Below are 18,577 nucleotides of genomic sequence, written 5' to 3' on the forward strand. Positions count from 1 at the left end.
GTTAGTTGTCTTAAAGAGAAGTCTTCCTCTGTACGTACTAGTGTATGAAGTAACGTAAGGCACCACTCGCAACTGAAGCAGTGCGAAGTGGACTTGTACTGAAGCAGTACAAGTCGTAGTGCCTCGTTACATACTGGTTCTTGTGTAATCGATGGCAGTCGGCAGCGGTCTATTGGTCCTCGATGTTGTTCGCTGCAATACTCCAGTGAATTCCATCACTGTCTTGCTCCAGAGCGATGGCGCTTTGCCGACCCTGGTCCGAGTTCACTAAGCCGCCTCTGATGTGGCCCGTCATGGTGTGTTCCCAGGTATATGTTTGAGTCGATTGTGGGGGGGGTGGCGCAGGCGGAGGTCCGTCCGTACGTGCGGCTCTTGACCGACTTCCAAACTCGGCGCGCTAAGCAAAATGGTAAGGCCCCATCCTCTCAGTTTAGCTTGCTGATAGGTGGCAGTGCCGGCCGTCGGGAGAATAAACGAGTAGGTTGGACATTCAATCCGCTGCATGTGCAGTTTCGCAATAGGGCATGGCTGAAACTGGGAATATCGCGTCGACGTTAACACATTTCCCTGCATGTCCACAACCCAGGGGGTTTCGGCCCAGAAGTATGTGGGCCAGAATGCTTTCTCTTCTAGAGTCGTTGCCCGAGGCAAGTGCCGAAGCGGTCGAGGAAGCTCCACCACCCATTCGTCCTCCGTCGTCCAGCTGATCGCCTCCGCTGCTAGGCTTGCCAGCTCCGTTGTATACTGCTGCAACCTACCATCCGAGTCAGGGAGCACAGGTAACAACAATGGCCCGATCAACTGCTGTAGAGTGTTACCGGGTGTCCTGCGATGCGTAGCAAGCTGGCGACCCCTCTGTTTGCGCGGAGATACGTCCAGTCTTGCGTTGCTCCCCGGAAGGCCCATGCCTGCCATGCCATAAAATAAATGTCTTTGCGCTGGGTGAGCCAAAGTAGGGCGTATATTGCCCAGCGGATCTTGCTCGCGATGAGTATGGCGGCGAGGCCCACTCCTCCTGCTTGTTTGGGTGTGTGCAGAAGCGCTGGATTAATCTTATGGCGACTGGTCTCCGTGCTGGTAGAGTGGTGCCACAAAAATTGCTTTTGAAGGTTCCATAGGAGTTGTTCCGCCCACGGTGGCAATTCAAAATTAGCCACAGTGAACAATACGGCAGGCAGCATGACCACGTTCAATATCAAGACCCTGTTCTCGACACTAGTAGCCAGCCGAGTCGCTGTCGCCAGTCTCCGTTAAACATTGCGCACTCGCGCCGACCAGTTGACCGTGGCAAGTTCCCCTGTTCCAACTGCGTAGCCTAGGTACCGCACCGTATGCCCATGCCGCAACACTGGTATCCCACGAAGATTCCTTGTGTCCACGGCTGTATTCAAAAGGATAATCGTGCTTTTGTCGGCTGCACCTGCAGGCCTGACAGCCGCCCGAATTGTTTCACTTTGTTCATCATTCGAGGTAGATGTTGTGCCTTCTGCAAAAACACCATCGATCGTCGACGAACGCGGAAAGCTTATGTTCCTCTCCGCTTCCCCCTGGCACTGTAAGATTGCTGATTTCACTGTCTTGTTGAATCGCCAACGCCAGTATTTCCGCCACAACAAGAAAAGGGAACGGAGCGAGCGGGCACCCCTGCCGAATTCCGGGGACCACCTCCTGTGGCTGCGAAAGCTCCCATTTACCACGAATTGGACCATGTTCCGAAACATCGCTGTTACTTCGTAAGAGGATCCAAAGCGGTCGAGGGCCAAGGATAGAAATTGCCGCGATACCGTGTCGTAAGCTTTCCGAGAATCTAGCAAGAGGATTGCTAGACTGCCCGATGCTGTCAGCTCCGGTTCCGCCTTTGCTGTTGCCAGTTGAGCCAGCATCATCAGCACAGTTTTGCGCATCTGCTACCATGAACGAAGCCCTGCTGCGACTCTCCGATTGGTATTCCCAGAATTCGTCGCACTCGCGATGCGATTACTTTCGCATAGACTTTATAACCAGTTTGAAGGAGAGCGATGGGTCGGTATTCCATGGCGTCAGCAGAATCGCTCTTTTTCCGCAGTGGAAGGATCAGTCCCTGCAGGGAGACGGAGGCGGCTTTCCTCCTGCAAGTAAGTCATTCCCAATAGTAACCATCGCTAGAACTATCACCGCTTAGGTATCCTTGGAAAATCATTATATAGACTATCCGCGCCAGCCGCCTTGTGCCTTTGAAGTGCAGTAACAGCTTGTATAACCTCATCCGGTGATATCACTTAAAGGAGGCTCACATTGTCCACTGCCGAAAGACGTCTGTCGACCGGAATCTGGGCAAATTGGTCCAATTCCGTCGCCATGCGATCACATGTTGTGGTGTGATGCGCGACGCCGAATTCGGCTGCCATTCTGATGCGAATTTATCCGCTAGCGTCATTTCCCGCCTGAACGGTACAGCATTCACCGGACGTAAATCGGTGATGGACTGATCGCTCTCCCAGTTTGATACGCGCTTGGAGCTCCAACGAAACTGCTCCGTCGTCCGTTCGAGCCGTTGCCCCCAGCGGACTAAATGCTCCTCTCTCGCCTCTTCCATCGCGATATCCGTTAGCTCGGTCCTGGTCAATATGCTCGCCCTGTTCTGCGTGTAAACTCGGTGAATTATTGCGTTCCGCCGCTGCGCCTAACGTTTCTTGATCCGCTGAACACTTGCCACGCATTGCTGTGCTGTCTTATCCCAGGTTGCCGCCGTCACCGCCTTGCCCACCTCCGCTAATATTAGCTCGTTGAGTGATTCCGCTAACACGCGCGTGGACTGGGCTGACTTGATGGGGTAGGCGCAGCTGTGGGACGAGGGTTTGGAAGGCCGCGCTCTTCGATCTCCCGCCGCGTTGGCCGCCTAGTATATGCAGAGATATACTTTGCACACAGTTAAAATCGCCTGCCAATATAATCTCTTGCTGCTTCAATGGCCACCGTGGAGCTCGAGATAGAACTTCTCTCGGGTTCGGTGGTCATTCGGTGCGTAGATGTTGATTTTACCCGGTAGTTCCCAAAGTCGACCGCGATGACTCTGTTAGTCCAATCCTCTTGGCGCCAAGATGAACCTGCTCTGCTGTTGTTGGAGTCATCAAAATAGCGAACCCTCCTGTTTTGCTTGCATCCACACTCCAATAAGACAGCGCTGGTCCGTTTGGCTGATGATGGAGTCTCCATAACCTTGTCCAGCTAGCTGCTAATTAAGCCGCCTCCTCTTCAGTGCTGACATGCGTTTCCTGCACCAACCAGGCTAGCGGTCGATCTACCACGGGCGTTCGTCTCCAAGCGTCAAGCCACATTGCTTGAGCTCCGGCCCGGAAGCCCCGAAGGTTTTGGATCTCGAAACGTCTTTTATTGATTGAGCATCGCCTACTCGGCGTCCTCAGATTTTCACAGTTTGCTCGCCCCTAAGTATTTGTGACGCCCATAAGCATATCCTTTAGGTCTGCTGCCGGTCCGTCGCGAAGCGACAGCAGCCAAGTCCTGGTTGCCCTTAGTAATGACGTGTGCTTCCTGCTCCTCCGTGCTCAATAGCCGAGGAAAAGAAACGCGCCTCAGCAAACCAGTCGAACGTCGTGTTTGGCGCCGCGAATGCAACTCGATAAAAAGTGACGGATTTTAGGGCCTCCAAATGTCTAAGGAGACGGGGTTGGACTCTTTGTTCGTTACTGGCCTCCTGTTCTGTTAGCACTCGGATCTCTTTCTTGTAAATGACCGCGCAGATGATGTGGTGTGCTAATTGGACTTTACTTCCCACATCGCACAACTTCAAAGTGGTATCGTCCCCATACCCACTGGTGCGTAGACGTATTCAATTATCAATACTGTCGAAAAGAGATGATAAGTTATGCGGAGCTGGGTGCAACAACTTAGCCGTCCATTCATCCAGCCATTTCTGCGTCGATTTATCCTTCGTCCTATCGCGGTACGCTGCTAATCGCCCCTGTAAGCATGTTCGCCCCCAGGCAGCCGTCCATGCTTGTAAAACCGTTAACTTAACGACCCCAATAGCTCTTCCGGAAATGGAAACCCCTGTAAAATGTGCATCAATTTCGCCAGCTGCCTCGGTGCTACTGTGCTCAAGGGGGAATGCTGTTAGTGCTGACGTAGGCCAGGAAATCCAATGCTTTTCCCATAGTTCCGGCCACGAGTCTCGGGTCTCGAGAAGCTGAGCTAGTAGGTCAGGAGAACCTATGTCCTCCATGGCTATCGTCCCTCCTGGTATATCTCGTTCTAACTTGGTCCGCATAGTTTGTCGGATTTGTTCCCCTCAGCCGGCGTAGTCGAATGAGCGCGCTTCTGACTTATTGAAGCCTCACTGTGAGCTCGTGTTGAAGGTACCAACGCGAGTTGGAGCCTCGACAAGTTGGGGGCTTCAGCACACGCAGGACACAGGTCCGGACTAGACAACGTAACCAGACGCTTCTCTGGAGTCGTTTGCCGCTCCTGTTTAGCAATCGCTTGCCATTGGTGCACTGCCGTCCGAAATAGCTGAAGATGCTCGAGTAAAGGACTGGTTCTGTGTTGTTGGCGTCATTGGTCTCCATCTGGGGCACATGCTTTCTCTCCTCTGTGGAGAGTCGAGATGCCGAATTGAGTAAGAAAATCAAAAGTTCGGCAAACCCAGCCGGGTTGGAATCATCCTAGAGAATGTCGATATGTTGATGTACGTCTCGGGGAAGAAGCGTGATTGTTAGATGATCTCGGATCACCCTGGGTCGCCGTTCCAATTCTTCGAGTTCCATGCTGCGGGCGAACAACTTTTCTCCTCCCCGTCATCTCTCTGCACTCAGTCGTCCAAACCTTCTCCTTCCATCACAATGTCAGGGGCTTCTTGTTTCTCCGCTGCCCAGTCCGTTTGGCGGAGTTGCGACGGGTCTGTATGTACAAATGCTGAGTAATGTTGTCCCCAGAACCTCAGCACCAATGGTCGTTGCAAACCGTGTTGCCTAGCATGTATGACTGCTGCTATCCGAAGATCAAGCTGCATAGGGACTTGTTGGCCAGTTTAGTAAACTTTGTTTCCGCGGTAGTACTAGGTTTGAATAGTGAGCAGTGCCTTGTTTGTTGCCCGTCGGTATCGTACGCCAGTACAAAAATGTCGTGTTGAAGAAAGTTGGCTGCTAGAGCCATTAGCTCACTGTTTCCTCGATTCCAACACAAAACGACATCCAGCCGTCCAGAAGGTGTGGCCGCGTACTCTTCGAGGTACCATTTAAACTGTTTTTTTTCGATTCGCGGGCATCCATCCCATCTTCTCTGAACGTTAATCAGAGTTGCCACCCGGGTGTAGTGGCTGAACTGCTCGTCAAAATTAAGACGGCTAGACAGCCGAATGCCTCGTTTTATGCTGGCCGTTATGGCCTCAAGGTGGTCATCATGGGCTGCTAGATTGTGGTCCCGACCGCCTGCGCTAACGCCATCGCCATACAAAAACCAGAAGATGGTGTCGTGACTGGACGTAGTCCTAGCACCTCTTCAATGCGTTTCTCACTCTTGACTCCAGAACTACTGCAGTCGCGAACAAGTCACTACCATCCTCAATACCACTTTCTAATTAACAACCCAGAACGAATGTTTCCTATTATTGATTCCAGTTCAGCCCGGCAATTGGAATGAGTACAATTTAAATCCCTTAACGAGGATCAATTGGAGGAGGAGACAGACCCTCAACTTAGCCAGTGCATATTTCATGGCAAGGCGTTCCTTGTCATGCACTGGATAATTGCGTTCGGCTGGTCGCAGCTGACGAAATCCTCTTTCCTGATGTTGTTCCAATGCTGCCATGGGCAACTGGTCGCTCCTGTATTTTCCAATTGGTTAAACCGCCTGGTTCGTCGCTGCTCGTTCACGTTGCTTGAGGGTAACAAGCTGTGGGGTCGTGGGAATTTTCGGCAGTTTCGCTGACACTAGGTGCAATGTTGCCTTCTTCGTTTCTGTCGTTGGCGCCTGGTCGACACCCTCCGAGTCGTGCGTAGGTCGTGAGGTGGGCGCTAGTACGTCTTGTTTGGATGATGGTGCTGTTGACTTATCCGCTTCATCTTTCGCACCTTCTGCCAGGTCAATAAAACGGGAGGAGAGACTTGGAGAGTATGGCTGTGACGCAGTCGGCTGATGAGTCACTTTACGGCTTCTCTGAGGCTGGACCGTGACCCATTGCTTCTTTCGGTTCAGGTTCGACGTTAAGAGCTTCCGGCTCGATCGGACCGGTGCCTCGAGCAGGCGAAGTACCCTCTATGGGAGATCTAAGTGCGGCATCCATCAGTGTGCGTGGTCGCTCTGTGGATGGTGCCACTGCCGTCTATGCCTGGGGCTCACTGTCCTTTTGAATTTGTAGGCGCTGTGCCGCTACTTCTTTAATTTCCGCCAGGCTGGTAAAGGGAGTGGCCAAGTCTTCAAGCGCTGCTTCCTCTTGTTCCGTAGCCACTCGGCTGCCTGGACCTTGTAATTATGCAGTGTTATACTGATACCGCGCCATGGTGTGCCCGAGATTGCCATAGTGCCCGGGTGCTTTAGAATTATTGTCCGTCCATACCAGATAATGCGCGTAATTCTTCGCAAAAATTCTGGGCACCCATATTTACCGTAACTTTCCACACATTGGATGTCCACGAGTTGGGCGTACACGTGTCTAGATCTTCAAGCTCAAAATCTGCTGCAATATGCTTTTCGAAGTACGCAGTCAACTGTCCGATGTCTGTGAAGCGAGAAACATTGTGAAGTTTCACCTCGTACTCCGGATTGGTCGCCATGCGAACCCCATCTCGTCCCTACTGGCGTGCCAATACGGAGCCCGTGTCCGGGTGGTGCATGTTAGATAAGCGGTACTTCGCTCCTCCAAATGACACTGACATTAACTCGTACTTGCGTGCCGACGCTCGATCAAAGAATGAAAATGGATACTGCGTTGCACGTCGTTGTAATTTATATGCTTGGTGACATGAACATGGTCAGGAGTTCGTCCTGATTGACCTTCGCTCCTTCCGCTGCCAGCAAGATATCTTCCTTGATCGTGCTAGTTTTCTGCCGTATCAGCCTGATATCTATCTCGCTCCGTAACTTCAAGCAAAGCTCACCTTCCACTTGTTGTTGAACAATCCGTAGCAGTCGCACCCGTTCCTTGGAACAATGCACACTTCGTACATAATCCGGTAAGCGTCTGCTTACAATATTGCCCTCGGCAAGTCCAGTGATAACTCTTCATTAGTCCGTTGTGCCATCTCGAAGCCGACACCCACTTATTGCAGCTCCCGGTTGCTGACTGAGCTTGCGCAGCTTGTCAATATCCAATATGCTAAAGACTGCTGGATTGAACATAAAGTCTTCGTAGTGCCCCCGTGCTGCTGGGCTGTTGGCCTTTTTTTCGATTGGTCCGGTGCCTGACTTGACCTTGGCTGCCCATTCATTCATGGGTGGTGCCCGCGCCCACTTGCCTTTGCTAATTATGCTTTGTATGATGTTCTTAAATGACCAATTGGAATTGTAAAGGTCTTTCGTCGCCGTCTGCGCAAACTGTGTCCACTGCATGAACAAGCCGTTGCTTACAATGCAAGCCACCTCGAAGAACAAGAATAATATCATTTTTATTTCACTTCGTAGGGTCGGAAAGCGTTGCTTCCTCGCCGGTACGAGGTCTGCTGCAATGGCCACCGTGTCGTTCGCTATAGTGTAGAGCTTTGCCACAGTTGTCACCCATGCTTCATGTGAAGGATCATGTGGAGCTGCCTTTACCGCCGCCACTACTGCCTCAAACGTCTCCGCCGGTCTTATCACCGGCTCGGCCTTGTCTGACCCGGGTTCGCTGGGTGCACCCGTCCTTCTCGGTATGGGCTGCTCCTGAGTCGCTGACGCCTTGGCAGTGGACTTGGAGTGGCCGACTCCCACCGCTTCTGGCAATGGATGCGTGTCTGCCCTCGTCGTCTGTCGAACGGAGGAGTCCGTTCTGTCGCGTTGGTTGTGCGTAACCCTTTTCCCCGGGTCAGGCGGCTCTGTTGACTGCCCCGACGTCTTGCGCTGAACGGGCTCTGGCGAGCCTCGCATTGCGCTTGTCGGCAAGGTAATGGGCTGGCGCTTCACGGTCGAGGAACGTGAGCGGGTGACGTGTACACTTTTCTTCCAATCCTGACAGCTGGTACAAGGCTGTCAGGGCTATGCGGTCTGCGAAGCTAAATTGGAACTGAAAAATTTACAGTAAGTAAAATGGCCGAAATTCAAAAATCGGTCATGGTAGGCTCGGACAAACATCATTTACGAGAATTAACCACTCAAGGCCTGAGACCTTCCGCCAAATATAGCTGTACAGCGAGGTGGAGTGGTGTATAAACAGAGAACAGATGTTTGTAGATTCCTAGATATCACTCCACCGCATTTCCCATTCATTTCAATATTTTTCCGGCTACATTTTTTTCCATACCTTACAAAACTACGAATTCCCAGCGTTAACGCTACCGAGCTACTGATCACGACGTCCAGATTGGATCACAACATCCAGATTGACGGCGGCTGAGGTGCTGTCGAAGAATTAATGCCAGCACCAATCGCGATGATGTAAAAGGAGGTTGCCGGCAGCTTCTGCTAATTTGACCCACCGGCCGACACCTTCGGCACCTTCAACGTGGTTTCAGTGACTCTTCAACTACTTCAAAATGCGATGGATTGCGTGTTGTGGTCGTAGAAAGTCTCCCGAGGGAGTCACCGGCCGACGACGACTGCGGATGTCCGCAGGATTGAAGACATGGGCTTCAGGGAGAGTGTCAAGGTGGTCATGGATCACCCACCCTTCGGCGGTATACTGGGGCGTCTTCGAATACCTCTCGCAGTCGCTTGAGTTTGTCATCTTTGATGGTATTGCTGCTACTGCTGCTGCCGCTGCACGAGGATGTTTAAAAAGCCACCAATGTTGATCGAAGTCTTTTAAGGCGAGGGGAGTCACGGCTGATCGAAATGCGTGATTGCAAGAGTGCCCAAAGTTGAAGGTGAATAGTCCTTGACAGTCACCATCCACTCCCTATCTTTAGATTGCAGGAAGGCCGATTTCAAACCTGCTATCGATACTTTGCCCGTGACTGCAGAAAAAGTTGGTCCAAATCTCAAGTCTGCCTTCGAGCGCTCAACGGCGGTTTGAAGTCGGATGACAGCAAGCTGCCCTTCGCAGGCGAGCTGGCAAGCTATGTCAATTGTCAACAAGTCGCCCGTTGACACAGCAAGCGATTTCTTGATAGCAGCATGAGCGCTTGCGACTCTTGAGGTAGAAGAGTGCCCAAAATGCAGCTTGTCTCGCAAGAAAGCAGCCACAAATCGGTCCTTGTAGCGCAGCTATGTCTCTTCAAGGTAGATCACGACGTGGTGCGGGAAACTCGTGCGCATTTTCCAGGCTCTCGTTCTCGTCTGGTGTTGATGACAGCACAAGAAGGTTCCATTGATGCAGAAAAGTTTCGAAGGCATCAACCCTGTCGAGCGATCCGTTTTCTTTGCCAATATGTTCTTTGATATGTGCCATCGGCAAAGCAGAAAGTTTGCATACGGAAAGAAAGTCTCAAGAGCATTCATCAAGGCCAGTTCCCGATCCGTCACAAAAGTTGTTGGTGTGACAAAGAATGTTTTAAGTACCTGCTCTACCAATTGTATTGCCCACATGTAGTTTTCCTCCCTCTTCGCGGCCATAAAGCAGTATGCGAACGTGAATGTTTGAGCAGTGAAGGTAACCCCTACAATATGCAGCAAGGGCAAGCCAAACTGATAAGATTTCCAGGTTGAGTCAACCAACCATACCTTGGCGGCCGAAAAGTTGCTGCATATTTCTAGGCAGATGTGGCGACTATAAAGAGATGCTTAAGCCGTCTCTCTGCATCAAACTGAGTATAATATGGCGCTTTTGTGCTACTTTCAAGGCTGTAAAGTAATGCCTGGAGAGAAGAACGACCGCCAAGGATACGCGAGCGCTCTGCCTGTTTGAGATTGTACACGTGCCGAGGCGTAATCGTGACACCCTTCCTTTGCAGGATGCTAACAATTCGCGTGGGTTTGAGCCCGGCGAGAGGGAGCTGAATGAACTCTTGTTGCTGATCTTCGTTCACGGCACGATTTCTGGGATGTGCAGAAAGGTCGGAGAAAGGCTCGTGGTTGTGAACATTGACTGTTACTTCCACTGTCCAGACTGTCCTTTCCTGCGTCTATTTCATTACCTTTCTCCTGGCGTTGAGGCAAGAGAAGGCACACCCATTGCTACGGATTGCAGTGACACGCTTACGCTGAACACTAGGTACCAATTGTTTTTCCTTCCCCGCGTTAGAGCATTTCAGAACAACAGCTTTATGTCACCGTCTTCCCTATTCCCTGTACTTCGCTTTGTTTTAATGGATAGAACAAAGCCCTCTTCCTTCATACACGCGTCGACAGCTGCGCGAGCATCATCAAAATTGGTAAGTACGCGCTCTTTGATTGATTCTAATTGAAGAGTTTGGGATGAATTTGAAGATGGAAATCTTGAAGAGTATATAATAAAACCATTGTGACCAGTCAAAGAGACCTACAGGGTTCTAAAAGCTAGGGCGCTCAATAGCGAAAAGTGAGCGCTCACTAGCGCCTCCCATAATTAAGCATTAATTACCATTAGCAAGAAAAAATTACGTAGTGCTGATGTGATTTGTCAACCCGTCATTATTTGTGAGTACTGTGTGGCCCGCCCGCGATTACCGCCATTCAAACGGACTTTAACCTCGATCAGAAGCTATATTCTCATTTAAAATAAAAGTACTCATATTATCTTGTTTGAATTTTGTCGCGTTCTTTCGCTTTAAGGAATGTGCTCGTTCGACATACCATGGTAGCCTCTGTTATAAGCATTTGCCACAAATGAATTAGGACATCAGAGGAGGGGCAATAAATATTTTTGTTTAGCGGACATGGCCATGTCGGCCGCTTTATAAAGTGTGTAACGGGCTACTGTTGTCCTAATCTTACACCGTCACCGTTCAGTATACTTTGTGTACGTAAGGGGTTGGTCAGTTACTTATGTGAAGTGATTAGACCCCCCCCTGCGTATGCGATGCACATAGGTGCATTCACATTAGGAAGGATGACGCCTAGCGTTATCCGTAACGTGAGGTATCTAGAAAGATACGCTCGCAATACATATCAATATTATCTACAGAGATGATATTCTATGATTAATAAATATAGGTATTTACATTGAATACGATTAAATATAAATTAGTCTGAAAACTACTTCCTAGAACGCAAGTGCGCACGTGGAGCCGGATTACCGCTCCCGCGACGTCACTTAGTTTACGGCTTATAGTTCGTTGGGTGAGGTCGCTAAGGTGCCAGCCACAACTACCTCACGGACCACGAGAGTATACGGTCTAATCGCCTCCTCGCTGTGCTAGGGTGTATGTTTAAGTAGAGCGTGGCCGCATTAAGACGTGCCCGCCTACAACGTGAGGCTTGAAAAGATGACCTTCGGGATTTTGATTGAGTTTTTGTTTCCTTGATTTTAAATACCCGAGTCAAATAACAAAAATAAGAAGTGTGTTACATGTAAGTTTGTATTTCTTGACCTTCTTAGTAAGCATCCACAAGACCGAATTGTCATGCATCGAGTGTAGGGTTATCCATATATTCAAGTTGTATCGGAGACCACATGTAATGGGCGATCTGCTTTAAAATTATACGCTACGCTTCCTGAGGCGTGCTTAACATCCGCCCGTGTGCATTGTACCGCGTTTGACACTACTTCTCATTTAATTTTCTAATATAGATAAATTTAACCAATTCTAAAGACGGATTATACATGTTCAGTGTTGCCGACTTCCGAGTTTATGCGAGACCTTTTAGTTTCTTTGGCCTTTTTATCTTATGCAGGACACGTAGAAAAAAATGACTTGTGTAAATTCCTCTTGTTGAAACGGCTTTAGTTTCCGGAAAAAACAGAGAAAAATAAGCTATGTAATCATAGGATAATTGTTCTGACTTGTGTATATACCAAATGATACGAATAAGAGCGCAAAGCAAAAAAAGCCTTTTTATCTTGGATTTCGTCGAATTCCTTTGTAGTCTCCGTGTATCAAAGTTGGATTTTTCTACGCATTTGCCTTGCAATTGAGCAATTAATCTTGTTGACGCACACAGCTGCTGTTGGACAGGCAAGCTTGGGCATTATTTCGCCCATAACTGTTATTAGAAGATAAAATTCTTACAATACCGGCAATAGAGAGCTTACATTTTTTGGATGGAATTAATTAAGCTTTTTTTAGCACATGTAAACTCACACACCTCATCATAGCTGAATCAATTCATATCCACTAAGAAGCATCTGGATCAGCTCTTCTACATCCATTAAGAGGTTTTAAGCTCTTTACAATGAAAAGATCAGCGCGTATTCAACAATACGTGTGTTTGATAAGCTAAATGATTAGAAAAGTCATTCGATTAATTTTGCTGCTCATTACAAAAGTCCTTCACAAGCCAGTCTACCAAACTGCACGGCACATCGGCAAATATTTTGTAGGATGCTTGAGCGATTCTGTTTAACACTGGACTATGTTTTGAACCTGATGATTCTATTAAAAAAGCAGTTTGTTCACAACATTTCTTGATAACATGTGATAAGCACGTAGAAGTAAAAATCGGTGTCTCTCCTTTTCTACCAATCGCAGCCCTCGTCCGGTGTAGTCAATCGTTGGTCTCAAATTGGGCATTTTAACACTTGTAGTGTCCAAAAGTTCGCGTCACCCCAGCAGCGGCACCGATGGCGAATAATGAGCAAAAGACTCCAATGGCTCAAAAAAGCGCCAATGCTTTGGCGTGCCCCTCCAGTGACACTGCACACGCATTTGCCCCATTGCCATTCGACGAGAGTTTCATGACTTCCACTCGCACGTCGGAGACGGTCAATTCCAGCACAATCGTGACAAGCACCAAGTCCGCGGCCGATTTTTTTCTCGACCAAATTGCAGCAGTCATGTCTGACGAAAAAAAGCTCTCAGATGTGCGTATTAACGACCATAAAATTGCCACTTTTAAGTATTTAGATACTGATTCTATGTGCGTCAGTAGAATATCATGGATCTGATTCCGCCAGTCGAGGCCCCAATGAGCCAAGCCGCCGTGACTCAAGCCATGACGTCTTCGTCCGTGTCCATTGGCATGCCTCTCCAGCCGCCGCCAGATCTCATGCGCGCGTTGTCTCCACCCACGTCGTTGCTACCGGATTTCGGGGACTTGGCGTCGCTGGCGTTGCTAGGCGATGCAATTACTTCAAATGCCGCGACAATTCCGACTACTACGACTGCCTTGAAACGCGATTTATCAATGATGAAGCACGGAACTAATGTCGCATTGCCGCGGAAAGTTGAAACGGTGAGTCAGAGTCTAAAGAAGCCAAAAAACGAGACAAGTGGCGTGGAAAACGAAAGCCACGCAGCAATGCACGTGCCCTTGTCGACGCGACATTCGAGTTACAGTCCACCAGCATCTGGCGCAGCAACAGCACGCGAGAAAGGGATGAAAGAACCTCAATCGGGCGACTTGTACGAGTGCGTTATTACGAAGCGAAACGGAGGTCTTGGCTTGACGCTCGCGTGCGTGGACGACCATGTTCAGATCACAGGCCTCGCGCCAGATACACCAGCGGCAAATAGCGGCATTTGCGTCGGAGATACGCTCGTGGCAGTGTCTGGGTTGCCCGTGCGTGGACTGCAGTTTTCGACTGTCATTGGTCGTCTCAAATCGACCTCTCGGAACTCGGTCGTGCTAAAACTCCGTCGGAATCCTTGTACGTTTAAAAGCGCCAAGGATGATGAAAAATTATTGATGGATAGTGGGTTTCTGGTGTTGTGTAGTTCGTCAGAACGCGGGAAACTCGGCCGTGTTTCGTGGAACGAAGCGACCTGTGCGAGGCGTGATGAAGACGTCGGAGAGCAGCAATAGCGCCAATGTGCTATCACACAAAACAACGGCGTTGGAGTCGCGACTCGGTGGCAATGGACTAAACGCATCGGCAGGGAAGAGTTTGCACAATGGGACGCCAAGTGTCGATACGGAGGATCTTCATCGCGTTCATTATCCTACAGGAAGTGGTCGTGCGTTGTCGTTGAGAGCCGACCCCATGAATTCCACGTATTTTCCAACTGATGCGTCGATACTGACCCTAGGCGCGACAACAGTAGCGTCTTCTAACTTCACATCATCGTCGAGTTCTTTTGGGGATTTACAAAGTTGTTGGCGAGCGAATGAAGAGGAAAAAGAGCGGTATTATGCGGAATGTCGCGCTCTTCGTCATGAGCTTGGAAGAGCTGTGGCAGCTCAACGCATTCAGAAGCGACTGGCCGAGAAATACACGCAACAGCTTCAAAATGTCGTAGATAAGTTCCAAGTACAGATTCAAGAATTTGTTTCCTCGTCAAGAAGCGACGACGTTGTAAAGCTGCGTCAACAACTCGTCGAAGCGCATCAGGCACTAGCGAAGCAGCAAACCGAGATGCTTGTGCTCCAAGAAGCCGAGACACGTCATGCACGACCTGATGCCCAGCGTATCAAAAGGCAGCTCGTGTCGCTGATGCGAAATAGTGTGTTTGAGATGGATTGCAAGGCTTTTGTTGCGGCTGCGGATGGTTCCGTGGCTCCAAGGACTTCTTGGAGCTTTGAAGAGCGACTAGATGGGGTTCGACCGAGTGCATTCGCCTTTCTAACGGGCCAGAAGAACCTGGACGTGTCAGCATGGACACAAGAACAAACGCTCGATATAAAGTCGTGTTCAGAGGTGAGATTGAATTTATTTCATAACGTTGACGAGCACGTCGTGACATGCTTGCTTCGTGTTTAATGTAGTTGCTAGGCTGGAACATGCGAGAAGTTGTGGTCCAGGCAGGAGCGAGCTACTCGGTGAGTGTGACTGATCCTGTTCACTTTAAACTCATGAAAAGTGAGGACCTTCTTGTCGTCTCGTGGACACTACGTGTCAAGGACTGTAGTAAGTCGAGAACGAGCACGTCGAGCTCGCGCAATAGTACATAGTATCGAGGACGCAATGCGTTAGAGCCAGAGCCCTCACCAAATAGACGAACAATCTCCCCCCCCCACATGAACGTTACGAATCCGATCGCACCACCTTGTTGCGTGCCTTTCTTTCTATTCGCACACTTCATCAAGACCGACTGTGTGAAATATGGTGAGGTACGAGCATTGGAACAGGTGACGGGGGAGACGCCGTCGTGGATAAGAACGGAACGTCCACGACGTGTTCGATCAAGCTTGACATGATGCGCTCGACTGCGTCGTCGTCCGATAAATTGGCTTCTCTTTGGTTTTGAATCGCGCCTTCCATGAGCAAGACGTAAGCACGGGCAAACTGCTGACGAATGTACTTGTCTCGCGACCCCTTGAGTACGTGCGCCACGTTGTAGCTCCTTTCAAACGGATCTTCAATACTTAACCGCGTCGTTAAGCGCCACTGACACGTCCGTCGCTTCTCGTCCTTGGTCACCGTGCCAGCATCAGGACGACAAATACTCACTACGTCTCGCGTCGCATCAAAGTGCAAGCCATAATACCTAAAAAAGCCCATTAACAATTCGCCGACAGTCTGCGTATTGCGCGCACAATAGTCACGAAGTAACGTGAGCTTCTCCTTAGGATCGTGGAACGCGAACGGGTCGTAAAAGTACGTCTCAATGCCTTGTGGATTCACTGCCGATGCGTTTTGTTCGTCGCTGGGACCGCGGCAAAAGACATTTGGTAATGAGTTGTGCGAGTTTTCTGGCCAAGTTAGCGGCAACGCTTGCAGCACGGGAAGTACAGGGGGTGTTTGTCGCTGGAGAAAGTGAATGAGCAAGAGCAAATAGCCATACGACGAAAGCGTTCCTTCGGCTGCACAATTCATGCGTCGCTGCTTGACAAACCGCTTGAGCACGTACGCCAGCATTCGCACACGTGGGTCGGCACTCGCATAGACTCGAAGTAGCGACGTATTGCGCTGTGCTAAACGGTTCTCAACGCACAAGTCGCACTCAATCCCTGAAGCACGCGACACAAACATAACGATTGGAATCCGTGCTGTCAACCGCGTCGTGTCGATTGACGTGAAGAGATCAGGCCGTGCTTCTAATCGCGCAACGACTTCCAAGAGCATGCGTTGCTTGTCGTCGACGCTGGGACTCGCGTCTTTTGGCACGACCAAGCACATGTCCATATCACTGTGTTCGCTCCCAAACTCGTTCGCTGACGACCCAAAGACGTCCAAGTCGCACGGAAACGGGAGTTTGGCAATCACTTCGGCATGCACTTGATCGTAAATCGACTGGCGCGACGCACGGAAAGCTGTACGGTCAGGGATTAACTTGGTTGCTTCGCGTTCGACCCATCGAGTCAATGCGTGCGTCACGAAACGAGACGAGTCGTGCCTCAAGTCATCTTTCTCGCAATTCAAACCTGACGGCTCGGACTTTATCGGTGCAAATCCAAAGTGTTTTAACCAGTAGCCACAGCGATCTGTTTCGTTGGCAAAGTAGAGGCCACTGACTTGACAGAAGCGTTCTCGCTGCATCCGCGCCATGTCCACGACTTGTTCGTCTGCCACAAGTTCCATCACGCACTTGTTGGCTTCGATGGCATTAAGCAAGTTGCATAGCGTGCCATGGAACGTCTCGATCGGATGAGGAATCGTCTCGGTTGGTGCAAAGCACTGCGCAATGTCAGCAGCAGGACGCGCGAGTAAGCCGAGACACACGTGGACGACATCTCCTAGCAACGCATGGCCGTGGAGAAAGACCGTCTCGACTTGATCCACAAGACGCATGAGCGCAAGGAGCGCACTCAATACAACGCCTGCATTGCCTTCATTGATCCCTTGTTTCAACTTGTCATGCGTCGCGCGTAACGTGTCAATAAAGTGGCTATACTCGAGGCAGACTTTCAGTTTATTACTCCGCGCAATCGTAGCGTTTGAATACACCACTTTACTCGATTGGTCGTCACTTGCTTGGTTTGGTCGCTTGGGAGTCGTCCCGTGACTGCTTTTGTCTTCAAACACGCGAAACTCAAACTCTCCTGGCGATCGAGGCGCTCGGAACGTAATGCGCGTATTCAAGCAGCGATAACTCCGATGGAGTTTGTTCTCAAAGAGCACTTGTTTTACGAAAATAGGCTTTTCATTCGTCGGATGGCCGAGACGAAAGAGACCGACGAGCAACACGCGTCGACCGTGACATTCTTCAGCCAAGAGCGCGACTTGGACTTTAATGTTGTCATTGGGCTTCGTCACTTCCGGAGAAACGACGATGGCATTGCTTTGCAAGGAATTATTTTTTTCGTGATACAGTTGCGAAGAGTGGCTAGGAGACGAGTGAGTTCGTAACGGAGTCGAGCTTCTGGACTGGGATCTCCGAGTCGGAGACATGGACGGAGCCAATTGATGCCGATTCAATACAGTGCTTGGTGACTCGGTTGATGGCTTTGAAAGTTGCTTGACCTGTCGATTTAAAACATGCGACGTTTGAAGATTCGACGAGTGTCGTTCAGAAGATTGAGCGTGACGGGATTGGTCGCAAGGTTCAGGCTTGGGATGCTGATACAAAGCAGCCATTTGGGCATTCATTTGGTCCCGTAACGACGCAGTTGAGACATTTGGGTCGCTCCAAGCTTCGGTACCTTTAAAGACTCGACGCTCGTTATTGCTGCCGAGGTTGAGATGGAGCATTGATTCTGAGAGGTTATGGGGTTGGCTGTCCGGAATAGTGTGTCCCATGAAAGGTCCAAACGAGTTGAGACGACTCGTGTCGTGCTGGTTAAGGGCCACGCCCCCTAATGATGCGAGAGAACTTGCGGAGGACCCTATTCGAAGCTCTTGCTGCTGGTGAATCTGTTGCTGTTGTTGTAGATGATAAAAAGCTCTTCCAATATCGTTAAACTCGAGCGAAGAAGGAGGAAGTGGCGGCGCCAAGGACAGCAGTGGCGGCTGTAAGTCCATTGTGTTGCCAAAAGGTGGTGGCGCCAAGCCCAAGCCCAAGCTGCCACTTCCGCTGAAGAAGGCATCGTGGCTGAAGGTCCCGAAAATTGGAATGTTTGCGGTGTCGTCGTTGTTGGGCTTGGGGGAGTGGGGAGGTTCAGGCCATGTCGCCATTTTGCGCAATTAACAGGACGTCGACTCTTGGGATATGTTTCTTTTCATTAAGGGGGTAAGTGGTGTAATGTACTCCAAATGTTGGTGCTGCACGTGTAAAAGCGCATTTAATAAATATTCTTAGTGTCCACATGCACACGAAAAAAGTGCGGACACCAATACGGTAGAGATGGTTCCCACGATACTGTGCGGCATGGGCGAGCGCGTGAAGAAGATGGAACTGTTGCAGGGCGAGGATTGCTGAAGACGAGCGCATGCGAGGCGCTTGGCGTGTTGACATCGGCATGTTCAGCTCAATGCTCGGTGCTAGCGTCGTGGGAAAATACATCAAGACGCTCTCGACTGGCCAGGTGTAACGGGGAGTATCGTTACATGAAAATGATTTGTTGATTAATTTATTAATTAAAAGGTAGAGAATATTTGGAGAATATTACTTTACAT

General features: G+C 49.9%; 4 protein-coding genes across 4 annotated transcripts; 1 reads left to right on the plus strand and 3 right to left on the minus strand.

Annotated features, from left to right (window-relative positions):
• Positions 1-3,511: 3,511 nt before the first annotated feature.
• CCR75_004794 (uncharacterized protein) lies at positions 3,512-4,222 on the minus strand (the record flags this gene model as incomplete). Its single annotated transcript, XM_067962880.1, has 2 exons — positions 3,512-3,812; positions 3,888-4,222. The coding sequence occupies 2 exons, from the start codon at positions 4,220-4,222 to the stop codon at positions 3,512-3,514; spliced, it is 636 nt and encodes a 211-aa protein (XP_067815923.1).
• Positions 4,223-7,480: 3,258 nt separating this feature from the next.
• On the minus strand, positions 7,481-8,058 carry CCR75_004795 (uncharacterized protein; the record flags this gene model as incomplete). Its single annotated transcript, XM_067962881.1, has 2 exons — positions 7,481-7,539; positions 7,611-8,058. 2 exons carry the CDS (start codon positions 8,056-8,058, stop codon positions 7,481-7,483), a joined length of 507 nt encoding a protein of 168 aa, XP_067815922.1.
• Positions 8,059-12,450: 4,392 nt separating this feature from the next.
• CCR75_004796 (uncharacterized protein) lies at positions 12,451-15,033 on the plus strand (the record flags this gene model as incomplete). Its single annotated transcript, XM_067962882.1, is given in 4 exon segments — positions 12,451-13,006; positions 13,075-13,792; positions 13,860-14,836; positions 14,848-15,033. 4 exon segments carry the CDS (start codon positions 12,767-12,769, stop codon positions 15,031-15,033), a joined length of 2,121 nt encoding a protein of 706 aa, XP_067815921.1. The 5' UTR covers positions 12,451-12,766.
• A 130-nt stretch (positions 15,034-15,163) lies between these two features.
• On the minus strand, positions 15,164-18,136 carry CCR75_004797 (uncharacterized protein; the record flags this gene model as incomplete). The annotated part of the gene is made up of 1 exon (XM_067962883.1): positions 15,164-18,136. The coding sequence occupies one exon, from the start codon at positions 18,134-18,136 to the stop codon at positions 15,164-15,166; it is 2,973 nt and encodes a 990-aa protein (XP_067815920.1).
• Between the last annotated feature and the right edge of the window lie 441 nt (positions 18,137-18,577).

Source organism: Bremia lactucae, linkage group LG8 (genome assembly GCF_004359215.1).
Source record: "Bremia lactucae strain SF5 linkage group LG8, whole genome shotgun sequence".
NCBI classification, from domain to species: Eukaryota; Oomycota; class Peronosporomycetes; order Peronosporales; family Peronosporaceae; genus Bremia; species Bremia lactucae.